Raw genomic sequence first — 14,988 nt, forward strand, 5'->3', positions numbered from 1 at the left:
ATATGTATATGTATATGTATATTTATATGTATGTGGTATGCTAATATCAGCCCTCCTTCACTCTGTTCCAGATCATGGATGAGACCCAAACGCAGATTGCCTGGCCGTCCAAACTAAAAATCGGAGCAAAGTCCAAAAAAGGTGATTTCTTTTTTTCTTTTCTTTTCTTATTAATCCATATTCAAATTATTCTTATGTTGGATACATGTACTGCTTACATAGTTTTTGCCTTGTGCGACTTGAGTATGGGCAAACACAATATATGAATCTGATTTGAAATAAAGATTAAACATGCCATGCATCAAAGTCTGTAAGCTCAGGCACAATTTTTCATCACTCTCCTCAAACGTGAGCGTTGCATTTCTGTTCTGGTTAATATAAGTAATTTATAAGATGTGCATCAAAACTAATGAACTAAACTGAATGTTAAGCTATAACAAAGATGTTAGCTTTTCATTTGAGAGCGGTAAATGATTAGGAGTCAATTTTGTTTGAACCAGAAATGTGTTCTCAGGAAAGTCATTGGACTCAGACGGGCAAGAGGGAAGTACTTCAAGGTTGCACTAGCATTCATTATTCAAATGTTAAATCGGGAAGTTTGAAAAGATGAAAGCCAGAAACTTCATCTGCACTGAGGAATTTGTGATTCTGCTGTGGAGGCGGAGGGGTGGGAGTTGCTGGTATCAAAGCTCAGTCATTTATTGGCCGAGTTGTTCTAGCACTCTGTTACCAATAAACATTATTAGCGTTATTTAAAGCTCTTCCGGGAGGGGAGGAGGCGGGGTTTGAGGGAGTAAGGTGGGGTTTGAGGAGAAGGTGTAGCTGTGTTCTTTGTTGTCCTCATGGGAATTGCCAGTGTGTGTCTTCAAGCCAGATGTGGAATCCAATGACATTATGTAATTTCCTCACTCAGTACAGAAAATAGTTGACAGGGTTACACCACAATGTTTTATCATTTTTCTCTCTAGATACTTAATCAACTGTAAGTACTTGCAATCCATCACACACAATCATCCATTCATCCCAAGTATTAGTTCATTCACAAAACCTGCCTGCAACACCACCTGGGAATGTTCTTCTGTATACAAATATTTAAATTCTGACCCATGACTTGTAGCCTGTCAGATTTTTCCTCTGCGTTGCATAAACCAAGAGAAGCAGAGGGGAAGAGAATTGACTAATCCCTTATTGTTATCTTATAAGCGAATGCATTTGTGGTAGAAGAGATATCTGGAACTGACCGTATGTTTCAACAACCTGGGCTCAGGACGATGGCTAAATAAAGAATAACAATCTTTTTACGGAGTCAACAGGCTTAAATTCTACTGAAGATGCCACACCTGGTGGTTAAAACCTCACAGAAGCCATCTGAAAAATGACTGTAGACAATGATCTGCATTCCTTTAATCTCTTTCAATGAACATGACCAACACAAAACTCACTTGCTCCACCCTTAAAATAGCTGATGACTTAGTGGTTTTGTTGGTGCAGGGTAACGGGTTATTTTGAGTTACCCTAATCTAAAATAATACTTAAAATTCCTTGTATGTGTCTTCATACCTGGCAAATTTTTGTAACCTTCTTGTACAGGGCCATACTCTTATCAAAATGACACCTCCTCTATTTCATTTGTCATCTGCAGCTAGCTGTCCCTGCCACCTGCATATGTGTGATAAGGCCAGTTGTTAAGCTCTGGGACAAGCCATCTTTGGCACACTTAGTGATTTTTATACAGTTTTGAGTTGGGTATCACTCATTCACGAGACGGGTCTGCGTTGCAACTTAAAGCTGTGTGACAGAATGGTCAATACTGTTAGATGGTTTAAAACATGTTTTATTTCTAAAACTCTTTAAGATTTTTCTTCAATGTGTGTTGACCATAACATTCCCGCAGATGTTTTGAATGAGAAACACCAAGCCAAAAGGACTTAAATCCCTTCATTTGTGTGGTATTTTCAAATGTAGTCTTCAGCTGGAAAAATGCTTTGGCTTTGCCAGCACGGAGCTCTGGGTCAAAAGGTTTTTTCTCTGTCAAGTGGAACTGTGTAAAATCTCAGTGACTGAAAACATTCACTTTTTGCAGCTGCAAATATACTGTTGTTTTTGTTTGCTTTCCCAGCTATTGTGTGCGCCAAATTAAGACTTAAGGTGTTCATTTTTTATTCCACAATCAATCATCAAAAGAGAACATACAGCACACTCCATTTCAAAAATGCGGGGGTGTTCTACATCACAACTGCAACACTCGTTAAGGCTTGCTAATGTTTGCCAGATGTGCAGTGCAGGTTAGACACAGGAAGAACCATACTCCCTCTAATGGTCAAAGTGGATACCACAGGAGGAAGTGGAGGGACTTCTATTGTTCACAGCAACAGCTGTATGATGGAAAAAAGTCCTGGAACCACTGCTGAAAATGTAATAGGTCTCTAACCGCTCTTTCGCTCTTTTTTTTCTTTTGTTTTCCTTAGTTTTGTTTCTTTCTCTCAGACCGCAGCTTGGTTATTGTTTAGTTCCTACCCCTTAAGCCTTCTAAGAGCTGTTGTTACTCCAATGAGAACTAGCATCTATAGTGTGTTGAGGTTACTTGACCCCTGTGACACTAACAATACCAGTGCTTGTTGCCTTGCACTCTATGGTGCCCATAGTTCCCAGTGCCCATTAAACCGAGAGCTGAACCTCCTACATATACTTCTAAAGTGTGTGTGTGTGTGTGTGTTTATTTTTATATATATATATATATATATATATATATATATATATATATCCATGGAGAGTGTCTTGGTTTGGCTTTTGTGAATTTTTTTATCAACAAAAACATTCTGTAATCTTCCCTTGTGATCACATAAAAAAAGTCCTGACCGTTGTTTGTTAGGTGTTACCATTTCTGCACTACTCCCAAGCTCCTTGAAAGTCTAAACGCCCATCTGTGGGGTTTTCTGCTTCAGTGAGCCACGTTCGAAAGCTATACTGTAAGTGTTTGTGTGTATGGGGAAGAGTATTCCTGGAAGGGGGCTTAGTTGACATTCTGCTGTGCTCTGTCCAGTTAACACAGGGGCGATGGACCATGGGTGTATAGTACATGCGTGTGCACATTTGAATTAGTGAATGTTCATGTGTTTTCACATTTTCGTTCTCCAGGGGTCCGGCATGTGGCAAAGCCAGATGTATGCTTACCCAGCGCTGCACAGACACAGCATTAGCTTTGAATGGTTTCGGTATGCAGTGTTTGGTTATTTTAAGTATTTAGAGGCTGAGGAGGTCTCTAGAGGCACAGTTTACTTAAGCTATTAGGACCTTTACATGCACGATCTGTGTTTCCACTGAGCGTATTTACACAAGAATTTGAGGATGTTGCTGTTTCTGTTGCAGGCTAGTATCTAGTAATTTTCTTGAGGAGACTGTATTGGTTCTGTGGGTGACAGCTGATAAAGTGCTCATATAGACATGCGGAGTCATGTGCAACAAAGACAAATGCGGAAAAATGAGTTACTATATATTTTTCCAGTGATTATATGACTGAATGAGGTTTGGGACAATGAGGTGATATGCGTAACATTACTGTTATTTCTTTAGAGGCTTAATGGCAGCAAAACAATTCTCTTCAGCTCATAGTGTTCCTGTAGGCTCTACTGATGGATGGATTGCCAGAATATATTTCCACAGAGCTGCATGCCAACTTAAATGAGACTTGGCAGATATCAAAGCAGTAATTACTGTTGCGGAGCTTTTCTTCTAGTTTGTTGACACATCCGTGTCATGTTTGGTTAAACGAATTTGACTTGTGTCCCACTCTCACGCTGCATTTCTTCCCTTTACCAGGACTGACATACACACAGACACACACACACACACACATTGAACAAAGCAAATCTCTTTTCCACTTTTGATGTTTCTCTTTTCTTTTTTTCCCCATCATTCTCTGCAGATCCACACATAAAGGTGTGCGGTAAGAGGGAGAATGTGAGGGAAGCCAAAGACAGAATTATGTCCGTCCTTGACACAAAGGTACAGTAAACATCTTCATCACAATAAAGATAGACTTGTGTGTAATTCTCTACCCATCTCCCTTCTAGCTCTTTGTGTGTCCTCTTTCTAGCTCTAAGTTCGTATCTTTCTTATCTTTAGTTGGATCAAATGTATTTTACCTGACTCTCCCGCTGGTCCAAGTGACAGATTGGCGACAGCAGTGTTGTACAAACTTGGCAATAATGTCTCCAGATTGATTGTGTGTGTGTGTGTGTGTGTGTGTGTGTGTGTGTGTGTGTGTGTGTGTGTGTGTGTGTGTGTGTGTGTGTGTGTGTGTGTGTGTGTGTGTGTGTGTGTGTGTGTGTGTGTGTGTGTGTGTGTGTGTGTGTGTGTGTGCTTTTATTGCCATGGCAACACAAGAAATAACATACCTGGGTGACTGCACTGTATCCAACCCCAAGGGCAGTCAATCATCCATACTTTGATCAGCCACACACAGAAGAGCAACACATGATCGGCTTAGTTGTTTATAGCATCTCATATGGCTTTGTCACGAAAAGGCCCTTTTAGTCTGGCAGAAACAGATATTTCCTAATATGATCAATTTCTTTTAATGTACTGCATATGTTGTTTCTCATTTGCCCATTTTTGAAATGGCTGCAGCATGTTTAAGTGTTTAAAAGATGGGAAATTGTAAGTTTTGGGTCTATTTAGATGCAGTAAAGGGGACAGCTGGACTGGCCTGAGTGAAGTATCATATATATAGTCTTAGTCCTGGTCCTCCTTGTTGTTGCTTTATACACACTAAAATTGCACATACCCATAAAAACCGACAAATTGATTCAATCAGTGATTACTGTTATCTAGTTATAAGCTGTCTCTGGTGATGGTGGCATGCCTCAGGGACATGGACTGCAATAATTATAAACTTGCAGTCAATGCAGTGCATGGAATTTACTTCATACAGTTTAATTTTTGGTCAACATTCTGTCATTTGTGACTTCTACCGTGGTTATTGAGTGCCTTTATAATAACCGACTATAATAACACTGAACTATTGTAAGCATTATCAGTCATCATTTCACCGCAGCACTCTTCTTTTCTGCTTATTAGAGTAACAGGGTAACTCTGAAGATGGACGTCTCCCACACAGAGCACTCCCACGTTATTGGCAAAGGTGGCAACAACATCAAAAGGGTGATGGAGGAAACCGGGTGCCACATCCATTTCCCTGACTCTAACAGGAACAACCAGGCAGAGAAAAGCAACCAGGTTTGGGAGGATACAACATAGATTTACACTTAGAAGTCTGACTGAGGCATGAGAGATAGATACAATAGGTGGTGCCAGCGGTTTACCGCCGTCCTATCAAAGAGTACGCCTCATCAAATATTTTGCATTAATCTCTTGAACCACAACATTGCATAATTGATGTTTTGAGTGTAAGTTTATTTAATTCTGCTCCCTTTGTGTGCTTACCTCCATTGCCCATCCACAATTTTTTTTTCCGGCAGTAGCAGCTTCAGTTGTTCTAATTAGTTTTTTGATTTGTGCATGCAGCCCTCCAGTCCATTTATTAACTGTCACAGAGTTTCTGGCTGGACAGGTTACATAGAGTTGGTCCAGCTGGCTGTTTTGATTCGCCTACCCAGAGGAAGCCGGTGTGTTTTGGCTGAACCATATAAGCCATTAAAGTGTATGAAGAGTTCAGCAGAGCACACTGCCATGCACGGCATTAGACTTCCATCTTTGCCAGGTCTACAGTGCACCTGGCAAGTTCATTTATCTTTAAAAGTCTACTTCACTGATTTCATCCTTATCACTGTGGAGAATTGCATAGTAAGGTAGGCCTATGGTGTGTAGACCATTAAACTTGTCAGTACTCTGTATCTCAAAGACTGTTCAACCCCCCCCTCCTCCAGTCTTACTCTGATGATGCAAGTACAGCCTGATAAGTAGCAAGAGGCTCAACACCCTTTAAGCTGTCTTTTTCTGGTTTCGAAAAGCTTACGCACAGCAGCAGAGCCTTTGAGATACAGAGCATGTTAAAAATTGCAGTGGTGTTGATAAGCGGATATAAACAACCAATAAAATCATTAAAGTGGCTACTTAACCTTTCCTTCCCACGGAAGCTGGTAAGATTCAGGATATTGTTCAAGCACACTTCAGGAGGGAAGACGATTGCTTACATGAAGCTTAACAATGGTCACAGCAGTACCATGCCTCATGTGTGTTTTGGATCAGTACACGGTTTGCTCCACAATGTTGAGCGGTTGCCTAAGAAAAAGGAGAAAGAGATGAAATCTAATGAGGTTATTTATTACTTTTTTTATTTATTTTTTATTTTTTTATTAACTTAATCTGGCCTTTCATTTTGGCAGTGTTTGAAGAAACCCTTACTTCAATTGTGAAGGCCATTTTTCTAATCAAATGGTAGATTTATGGTAACTGCAATGATGTGGTTCAAGAATATAAAACATGAACTACAAATATGTCACAAAAGGAGTATGTTTCAGTTTACAGGAAGCCTTTAAACTTTAGCTGTTTTAATAATGTATGTTTTAGATTTTCCCTTTTCAAATTGAAATAAAGTGGAACTGTATGCAATGATCAGATACATTATTTTTCTTGGATTGGGTTTGAACTGGCCAACTGATTTACATTCTGTTACTTTTTATCGTGAACAGGTGTCCATTGCAGGGCAGCCAGGAGGAGTGGAGGCAGCTCGAGTAAAAATAAGGGTAAGTTGGAACCTAGGTGCATTTCTAAGTGTTAAATACCCATTCCCAGTAGGCTTCTAAGTTTATAGTATTGACCTTCATGGAGCACGGCGACTGTGGGTGGTTTGACTTTCTGACAGTTGCAATTGATTTTAGTATTGACCAACTTTTACTTTTGAAAAAAACAAAAACACAAATGGCTGGCTCTGTTTGCACACACAACCCTGTTGAGCTTGAGAGTAGTTTAATCAGATGGAACTTTGACATGAAATCGTAAAGCTCAGATGTTTCCTGCCACTTCGAGAGAGGAAGTAGGATTGATTTGTCATTCAGTAAATATTGATAGTTTATACTTTTGATGTACAACTGGCAAATTGCGAAATAATACAAGCAGTAGAGAAGAAGGGTTGCTGCTTGGCTTCAGTGTGACAGTTTGATTACAGGAAAGCATTTGATAAAAAGAAACTGATTAACACAATCGTGGACTGCTGCTATTAGCCTGCTAGCCATGCTAGCTTCTGCAGTTTATGTTTACTATTCCACCCACACTATTTCCTGGTCCCCCTGCCTTTGCCCACACTTGCATGGCGAATTTCACTATGGAGCTTCAGAGTGCCCGTCTCCTGCTTTTACATTGAACCACTCCATCCGTGCCCACTCATTACCCAGCATGACTAACCCCTTCCAGCTCATGTGTTAGTCTGAAAGCCTGTAGTAGTTTATACTGCGTCACTTAAAACAGTTACTTCCTCCATAAACAAAACATCAGACTCAGGACAGCCAAGTTCTCTACCTAATCCTAACAAGGGAAGAGCTTCAGTGTGACAGCACTTCTTCTACACCACAAGCACCATTCCTAACCTATTCCTAGACCACTTCCCAGAAACAATATAATACAAGCCCATCTCCAGCTCATTTCTAGACTATCTTAATTTTCAGTCTGACAGAAAGCCCGACCTCAGCTCTGTGGGCGGAGAACCTCTATGCTCGTGTGAAGTGTTGCACCCCTGAACGTTTGCTGTATTTCAACAACACAGCAGTTGTCCACAGTGGTCACGTTCCTCCACTATGGGCTGCCCAAAACTAACAAGGCTTTTGTGTGCATGTGAGAATGACTGAGTGAGTGAAGTGTGTGTGTGATTAGGAGGGAGAAAAAAGAGAAGTTCATGTTGGATATTTTTGCAGTGTGTGTTGGCAGATGTTGGCATTTACATACGTATACTTATACTTCTCTGTGCTAAGTGGTTGTTTTCACAAGCAGTAAGCCTCAACCCAGATCATCTACTTCTTTTAGTAAGGGTGAAAAAAGGGATAATCAAACTCAACCATAGCAGTGTTGTACAAAGAGGTTTATAATATGAACTGTAGAAAACCACAAATTGTTCTATCCTCCAAAGAACACAGTCAGCAGATGACAAGGGTGGATCAAAAGACGGGTTTCCCTCTCTGTCAACTTCTGGCTTCTTCTGATGGAACCTGACCTTGAATTTCACCTTATCCATGATGATCCCATGATGACCCAAATACCTTTTTATGCTGTTCCATTAAACACTCAATACTCACGCTAGCATAGCTTTAATTGTGAATAAATGTACGAGCTACATCCCTTTACCTGGAGGCAATTTCCTCCAATGCATCAAGGCAAAGTAGCATGTGGGAGAGATTTTCTTTCATCTAATTGTTGCACTTTGTCCACTTTATCAGTACTGACAACTGACTGAATGCAAACCATAATTTTCTGAATTAAGTCATAATGTACAGTGTATTTCTTCTAGTGCTGTAACGAAATGCGATATAAAACTGAAAGAAACATTCTCAAATCATCTCCACGATGGAATTTAGTTCTGTTTGTTTTTCAACTGTAGACCTTTTTGTTACAAGAAAAACAGAAGTGTTATAGCTTTGGCCAGAGTCATAGAGAGAGCTTGACACCGCACAGTCTTTCTCCATCACTCTGGCTTTGGCAATTTATTTATTTTAATTAAGTGTGTTGTTTTATGTTGTTCTTTGGTGTTCAATTTATACAGGTTTTTCAAATGTTACTAAATAAGAAATATATTCTTTTTTATAAATCGTGGGCCAAAAATTGTGAGATGAACCAAATCATGTCTTGTTTACAGTGTCGTTACAGCCCTAATTTCTTCACAAATAAAATGTATGCACAGTAGTTAGCCAGAGTGCCATTATTTTTGTTATCTCATTTTGCACCAGTTCTGCTTCAAAGAAATAGAATTTTGGGAACATTTTGGGAAATACTTGCTGAGAGTTAGTAGAGAAGATTGATACCAATCTCATTTTTGACATTAAATATGAGGGTAGAGACGGATAGCTTAGCTTAAAGACTGGGCAGCTAGCCTGTTAAAAGGTAAAAGAGAATCTAACGTGTATAAAATAGGAGTGTGAAAAGACAGTCATTGTTTTAACCTGTAAAACGCTGGTAAATTTGGGTAAAAAAAAGAGGCTTCCTGGCTTCAAAGTTTCAAATTTAATGGACAAATATGCGAGTGGTATGGAACTTCTCATCCAATTTGGAAATGTTTCCAAAATATTTAAATCTGTTTTAAAAAAAGAGGAATGAGGAGAATTTTTGAGGTGTCGTAATTGAAGCACCACACTATAAAATGAAAGAGGGTTTATTCTAGTTTCTTGGCCCCTTACTGTTGAGGTTGCCAGTGCATAACAATATTCAGTATGCTGTGTTTGTGGTTCTGGGTGGCCTTTACACCACATCTCCAATCTCCTCTGAAACCAGTGGCTGGGGTTGTGCCCCTCTCCCTGAGGTGCATTAGCGATGAGCGTAATGTCCCTAACATACAGACAAACTACAGTGGACTTGTAAGGTCTACTGTATTTCGGAGGCCTTCTTGGGTGGAGATATATTTTGAGTCTGAAAGAAGTCTGTTGTTAAGGGTGATGGATTCTCTGGATTTTTTTGAGCTTCCAGAGGTGGAGCTGACAGACAGGTGATGAAAGGTCTGGCCAGTTTATTAACCTCGAAGATATTTTCCTTCATCTCTCACCCTTAAGTCAGGAGAACTGAGGCTTTTTCAACAGATTAGACGTTTTGATAAATGCTGAGGTCAGCTCCACCATGAAAACCAGTCTATTCTTCATTCAGTGCCTGACTCCTGCAGCTCTGCTTGTCCATTCTTGCATTTCCCTCAGTACTGACCTAAATTTCTTAAGTCCTCTGAGAGCGAGTGCTGAAATGTGATATAAATGTAAGGCCAAGCGCATATGGGACTGATCAGGGATGCATTTCTTTGGTCAGAGCAATTCATGCTGCTTGCCCTTCACTTGCAGCCAAAACCATAGTGGCGCTCTGCCCAAGAGTCAGTGTTTGGATAACTGTGTGTGTGTGTGTGTGTGTGTGTGTGTGTGTGTGTGTGTATACATGTGTACATTCCCTTAGTTTGTGTATAAGGGTGTGTGCCTGTGTGATTTCTCTCCCATGCATGCATAAGTATGTGTATGCATGAAGAGAGGCCCTTCCTGTCTGCATCTATTTTGTTTGAATGAGTGCTGTGATACTAATGCCAAGGGCTGATGTCTGTTGCTGCTTCTGTGGTTTGATACAATGACTTGAAATTAATGTATGTGAAAGAGCAGGCTATAGACCACTGATTCTTTGCATTTTATTTAAACAACTGTAACCATAATGTTTAAATCGGAAGCATCCTTCATCTAACAAAGGGTTTCTCTCTTATTGCTGACACTGCTCACCTTATTTTGATTAACTTCTATTTATTTGAGCTGACAGATTTACATACCAAGTGTTGCCACCTTCTGCTACAATAACTGTTATGTCTCTGAGTCAATTCACAGAAGTCTGGACAATGTAAAGAAATCTGTGTTTTTACTTGGTGTCCAAATAGTCTTAATCGGTCTGAATAACAGCACAATGTGATACAAGGCACTATGGAGTCCCTGTTAATGATTTTGTGAAGAAATCTGCCACAACGGGTTTTATTTCCCTATTTAATGGGAGCAGCAGTGGCAGCAAAAGGATGAGCTATCCAACTTAACATAATTGCATTATTTTAGCGTGGTTATTTCACTTTCTTTTTCCTCCTCTCCTTCTGTCCCATCATATTGCAGGAGCTGCTCCCTCTTGTGCTATCTTTTGAGCTTCCCGCCATCATGCAGTCTGACCCCAACTCCCCCGCCGTGCAGCACATCTCACAGACTTACAACCTCACAGTCTCTTTCAAGCCCCCGACTCGTCTCTATCGGGCCACCGGTGTGGTTCGCGGCTCACAGAATAACACCAACGCCGTCAAGGTGAGGAGGGTCTCGCAGTTTTAAAGTGAATTGTGTTTGAAGGTGTTGGATAGTTGCGTGAACAGGATGGTCGGTGCCCAAAACACAAACACAATACATTTGACCAACTTAGTCACTGTTTATTTCAAGATTGATTCTCAAACTTATTTTAGAGAATACTGTCTGTCTTCTGTTGAAATATTGGCAACAATATCAATTCTGTTTTAGTTTGGACTTTTTGTCATTACATTGTTTGATTAACTAACCAAACCCCAACCTGTGAACTCCTTGACAGCATTTCAATGTAACATTTGAGTTAGTACTCTATTCTTCACCCGTTAAAATGGCAACCCACAGACCATATTGAGACCCACCAACATTGTCAGCGTTTCTCACTTTTCTCGTTTTAGGTGCCTCATTGCTTTTAGCACCACATAGGCAAGTGATTGCTGAGAGATGTTTGGTTGCTTGAACTTGACAGCTGCTGGTTTAGCTCTCCGTAGGAGGGAGACACAGCCCTAGCAACTCCAGAAGTCACTCCTGAGTCACAGTTTTTTTTTAAATTGAGTTTGGTGTTTCTTAATGTCCTTCCACCCCGTTGCTTGCTTATGTGTAAACATGCTATGTATATTTTATATATGTGTGTGTGTGTGTGTGTGTGTGTGTGTGTGTGTGTGTGTGTGTGTGTGTGTACATATATATACACAAACACACTCTCTCATGCATGCACTTCCACAACTGGCATCTGAGTTGTGGATATTCAAAGCCTGCCAAGGAGTCTTTTCATCAAGTGGTGCCAACTTACTTTTCCAATACAGAGCCTTTGCTAACAATATTTAGCTCACTTTTGTTTGCCGGTGAATGCATTTGACCAATATGACTCCCTCCATTTATTTATTCATATTTGCTTGAACACTTTAATTTGGCATTTGCATGCATTTGTGCACATTTACTGTTTGGTTACTATTTGTAGATATATCAATGCAGAAGCATGGGCCCTGAGTGTGTGGTGGGTCTTACGGGTCGGTTTGGATTGGGAAGCATGCCACATGAAGATTAGAGGAATATGTGCGCTATGTTATTTAGTGGTGTGAGACCCATGGAGCACCTTCGAGGATTGCTCAAACTCTTGTGGATTGTTGTGTTATGCTGGCCGCAGTGTGTGGATTTTATGCACATTGGAAATTACTTTACTTTATGACTTTACTGAGCCAAGCGATGGCTCGCAGAGGCATAGCAGAGACAGTGAGGAATGAGACTGTTCAACAGGCCAGCAGATGCAGTGGAAAATACAACAGTTTCCTTTGGTTATGTAGAAAACACTGGTGTTTTCTGTGGGAAATGGGCAACATGGCTCCATGCTTTCCTCGTTAAATGATGAGTTTATGTGGGCTGGCTATTGCTCTAAATTAAATATTGTTCCATGTATATTGTCAGTTCTTTTATGTATTTTCATTTGTATGGTTTGATATTCTTTAGAAGTCAGCAAATTGTCCACTTTGGTAGTAGAATTATTAACTTTTACACCCATGGGGCAACTTCTCCTACAATTAGCATGCATCCAAAGCAAGTTGGCAAACTCTTCTTATATATTTACACTCAGTAATATTTATCAAGCACAAATGTAAAACACTTTCTTGTTCCTGCTTCTCAAATGTGAGGATGTATCCAAAGATTATCAATAGATGAATAAATTCCCTGATGGCATGAATGTTAAAGTTTTCATGTCAAATTTAATTGAAGTAAATATTTCATTCTAATCAGGCCATGCTGGTGTCCTTGCTCAATGAATGGCAAGGTTATTCACCACTTTGGTCCGCACTAAATTATCTCAACAACAACTTGTCGTGACACCTTGTACAGACATTCACAGACTTCGGTTACATTAGCATTTAGCTCAAAGCTCCAATTTACCAATGCTTCACAGAGTCACTAGAATTAATGTAGACTAGTTTCATGATATTATCTTTTATCGGTTCTTTATATTTTCATATACTACCTGTTACATTACCTTGTCATCTTTGTTTCCCCAGAGGGGTACAGCTCTACTGTTGGAGCATCTGGCTGGTAGCCTGGCAAGCACCATCTCAGTCACCACCCACCTGGACATCGCACCCCAGCACCACCTATTCATGAAGGGCCGCAATGGCAGCAACATCAAGCATATCACCCAGAGAACGGGTGCCCAGATCCACTTCCCTGACCCCAACAGCCCCCAGAAGAAATCCACAGTCTACATTCAGGGTACCATTGAATCTGTCTGCCTGGCACGGCAGTACCTAATGGTGTGTACCTTGTGTGTGTTTTGTTTATTGACTTCCATTGGTTGAAAATAATTACTTTAAACGTCTAAGCTTTCTTTTGGGGTTTAAGTGATGACATTGGCAATAGATTTTTTACATATTTAGATTCCACATTCTGTGTGGTAGCTATCAATGGGTGCCATGGTTTCACTAACATCATCACGGTATGTGTGCATGATGCGTGGGTTTTGATATGGGGTTTAAGAAGTAAACCATGATTGCCTTTGGGGGTTTTGAATAGTCTTGGGAGAGATTTGCTTGGCTCTGCTCCTGCTGCTGAAACGTCCAGTTATACAACAATCTGTGGCTGAGTTAAGGTTAGCTTGCATGATTTATAGCCACATACCTGCATATGAGTTGGACACACATTTGCGTCAGCTTGGCTTTAGTTTTTAAATTTGTGGCAGTATACAGATGTTTATTGGTGTTAATGGTTTGGCTTCCATATACAGTAGATGTTGGTAGATTTAAATTTCAGCTCAGTCTATAATTCAGAGGTCATCACATTACTGTTTTTTTGGAACAGGAGAAAGCTCCTCAAATTTAAATATCTGCAAGTTTAAAATGCTCTGTGGTCATTCTTGCCTGGTTTCTTGTGACAGCTGATGGCTACCCTTATCTGAATTACTTAGGAATATATTAATCAGAAGTCTGTTTCAAAAATGTGTAAAAGTGATGGCTGTTTAATTACTATTGGCTAAACGCTTTTGCTGAGCTGGTGCATGTAAGACATCTCAGCTGTAAACAGCTTTGGCTTTCTGTTTGGAGATCTATAATGTGGGCCAGTAATTCTGCCAGAGCGGTCTTCTCTTTGTTTGCGGCCTCCCATTTGGCTCTGAAGACATTTAGCAAATGTCAAAGTTGCTGCAGTGGCTAAACATGATTTTGTCTTGGTCTGGACACACAAGAGGGAGCCTCCCACTGTCTGTCTGAGTGAGGCTGTAAATAAAACCAAACAATGTATGAGAGAAGAGTTAGAAGGGAGAGGAGAAGCATAGAAGGCAGGGGCTGGGAGAGGACATTGAGAAAGAAAAGTAGGGGATAAAGAGGAGTAGCTCTGAAAGTAGAAGAGTGGACATACAGGGGAGAGTAAGGAGTCCTGCTCTCAGTTGTGTACTGTGTGATTTGGCCTCTTCCAGCCAGACTGTAGATTACAGCTCCATTCTCAGGTCCTGTCAGAGCCAGCCTAGCCTCTACACTCTGCTGCTAATTACACACACTCACAATAGGAGTGCAGTCCAGCAGTCGGCCAAAAATATAGATGCCTGTGGTGCTTGTGGTGGTGATCATGCAAAACAGATTGCTCTTGGCGGAATTTCCCAATCTTTTTGTGGGATGAATCCAGCAATAAATCTTCTATTTATTTGTATGCTTAGCATGTAGGTCGACAAATGGTAAATACTATAAAGGAACATTTACTACTGCTATGAGAAATGGTATATAATATAGGAGCACAGATGTGTTCTAGTAGACTAGCAAGGCTCTGAAAGATATTAGTCTGCAGCTGACATAAGAAAACAATATGTTGCTGAAATACTTAAAATGTTGTGTTTGCTCCGCAGGGCTGCTTACCTCTGGTATTAATGTTTGACATTAAAGAGGACATTGAGGTGGAGCCCCAGTGGATCACAGCATTAATGGAGCAGCTGGATGTCTTCATCAGTATCAAACCAAAACCAAAACAGCCCAGCAAGGTACGACACCAGGCTTACACTCACACAGCATGACTAGTTTATTGG

General features: G+C 40.4%; 1 protein-coding gene across 2 annotated transcripts in view; it reads left to right on the plus strand.

The window, feature by feature from the left end:
- Nucleotides 1–14,988, plus strand: part of LOC117960871 (protein bicaudal C homolog 1-like) — a 60,654-nt gene that overhangs the window by 30,721 nt on the left and 14,945 nt on the right. For both annotated transcript variants that reach the window (XM_034899138.1, XM_034899137.1), the window contains exons 3-9: nt 72–141; nt 3,926–4,005; nt 5,080–5,238; nt 6,654–6,707; nt 10,785–10,967; nt 12,980–13,231; nt 14,812–14,943. In XM_034899138.1, coding sequence (XP_034755029.1) covers nt 72–141; nt 3,926–4,005; nt 5,080–5,238; nt 6,654–6,707; nt 10,785–10,967; nt 12,980–13,231; nt 14,812–14,943 — 930 coding nt within the window. The remainder of the gene's footprint in view (nt 1–71; nt 142–3,925; nt 4,006–5,079; nt 5,239–6,653; nt 6,708–10,784; nt 10,968–12,979; nt 13,232–14,811; nt 14,944–14,988) is intronic.

Source organism: Etheostoma cragini, chromosome 17, assembly GCF_013103735.1.
Source record: "Etheostoma cragini isolate CJK2018 chromosome 17, CSU_Ecrag_1.0, whole genome shotgun sequence".
Classification (NCBI taxonomy): domain Eukaryota; kingdom Metazoa; phylum Chordata; class Actinopteri; order Perciformes; family Percidae; genus Etheostoma; species Etheostoma cragini.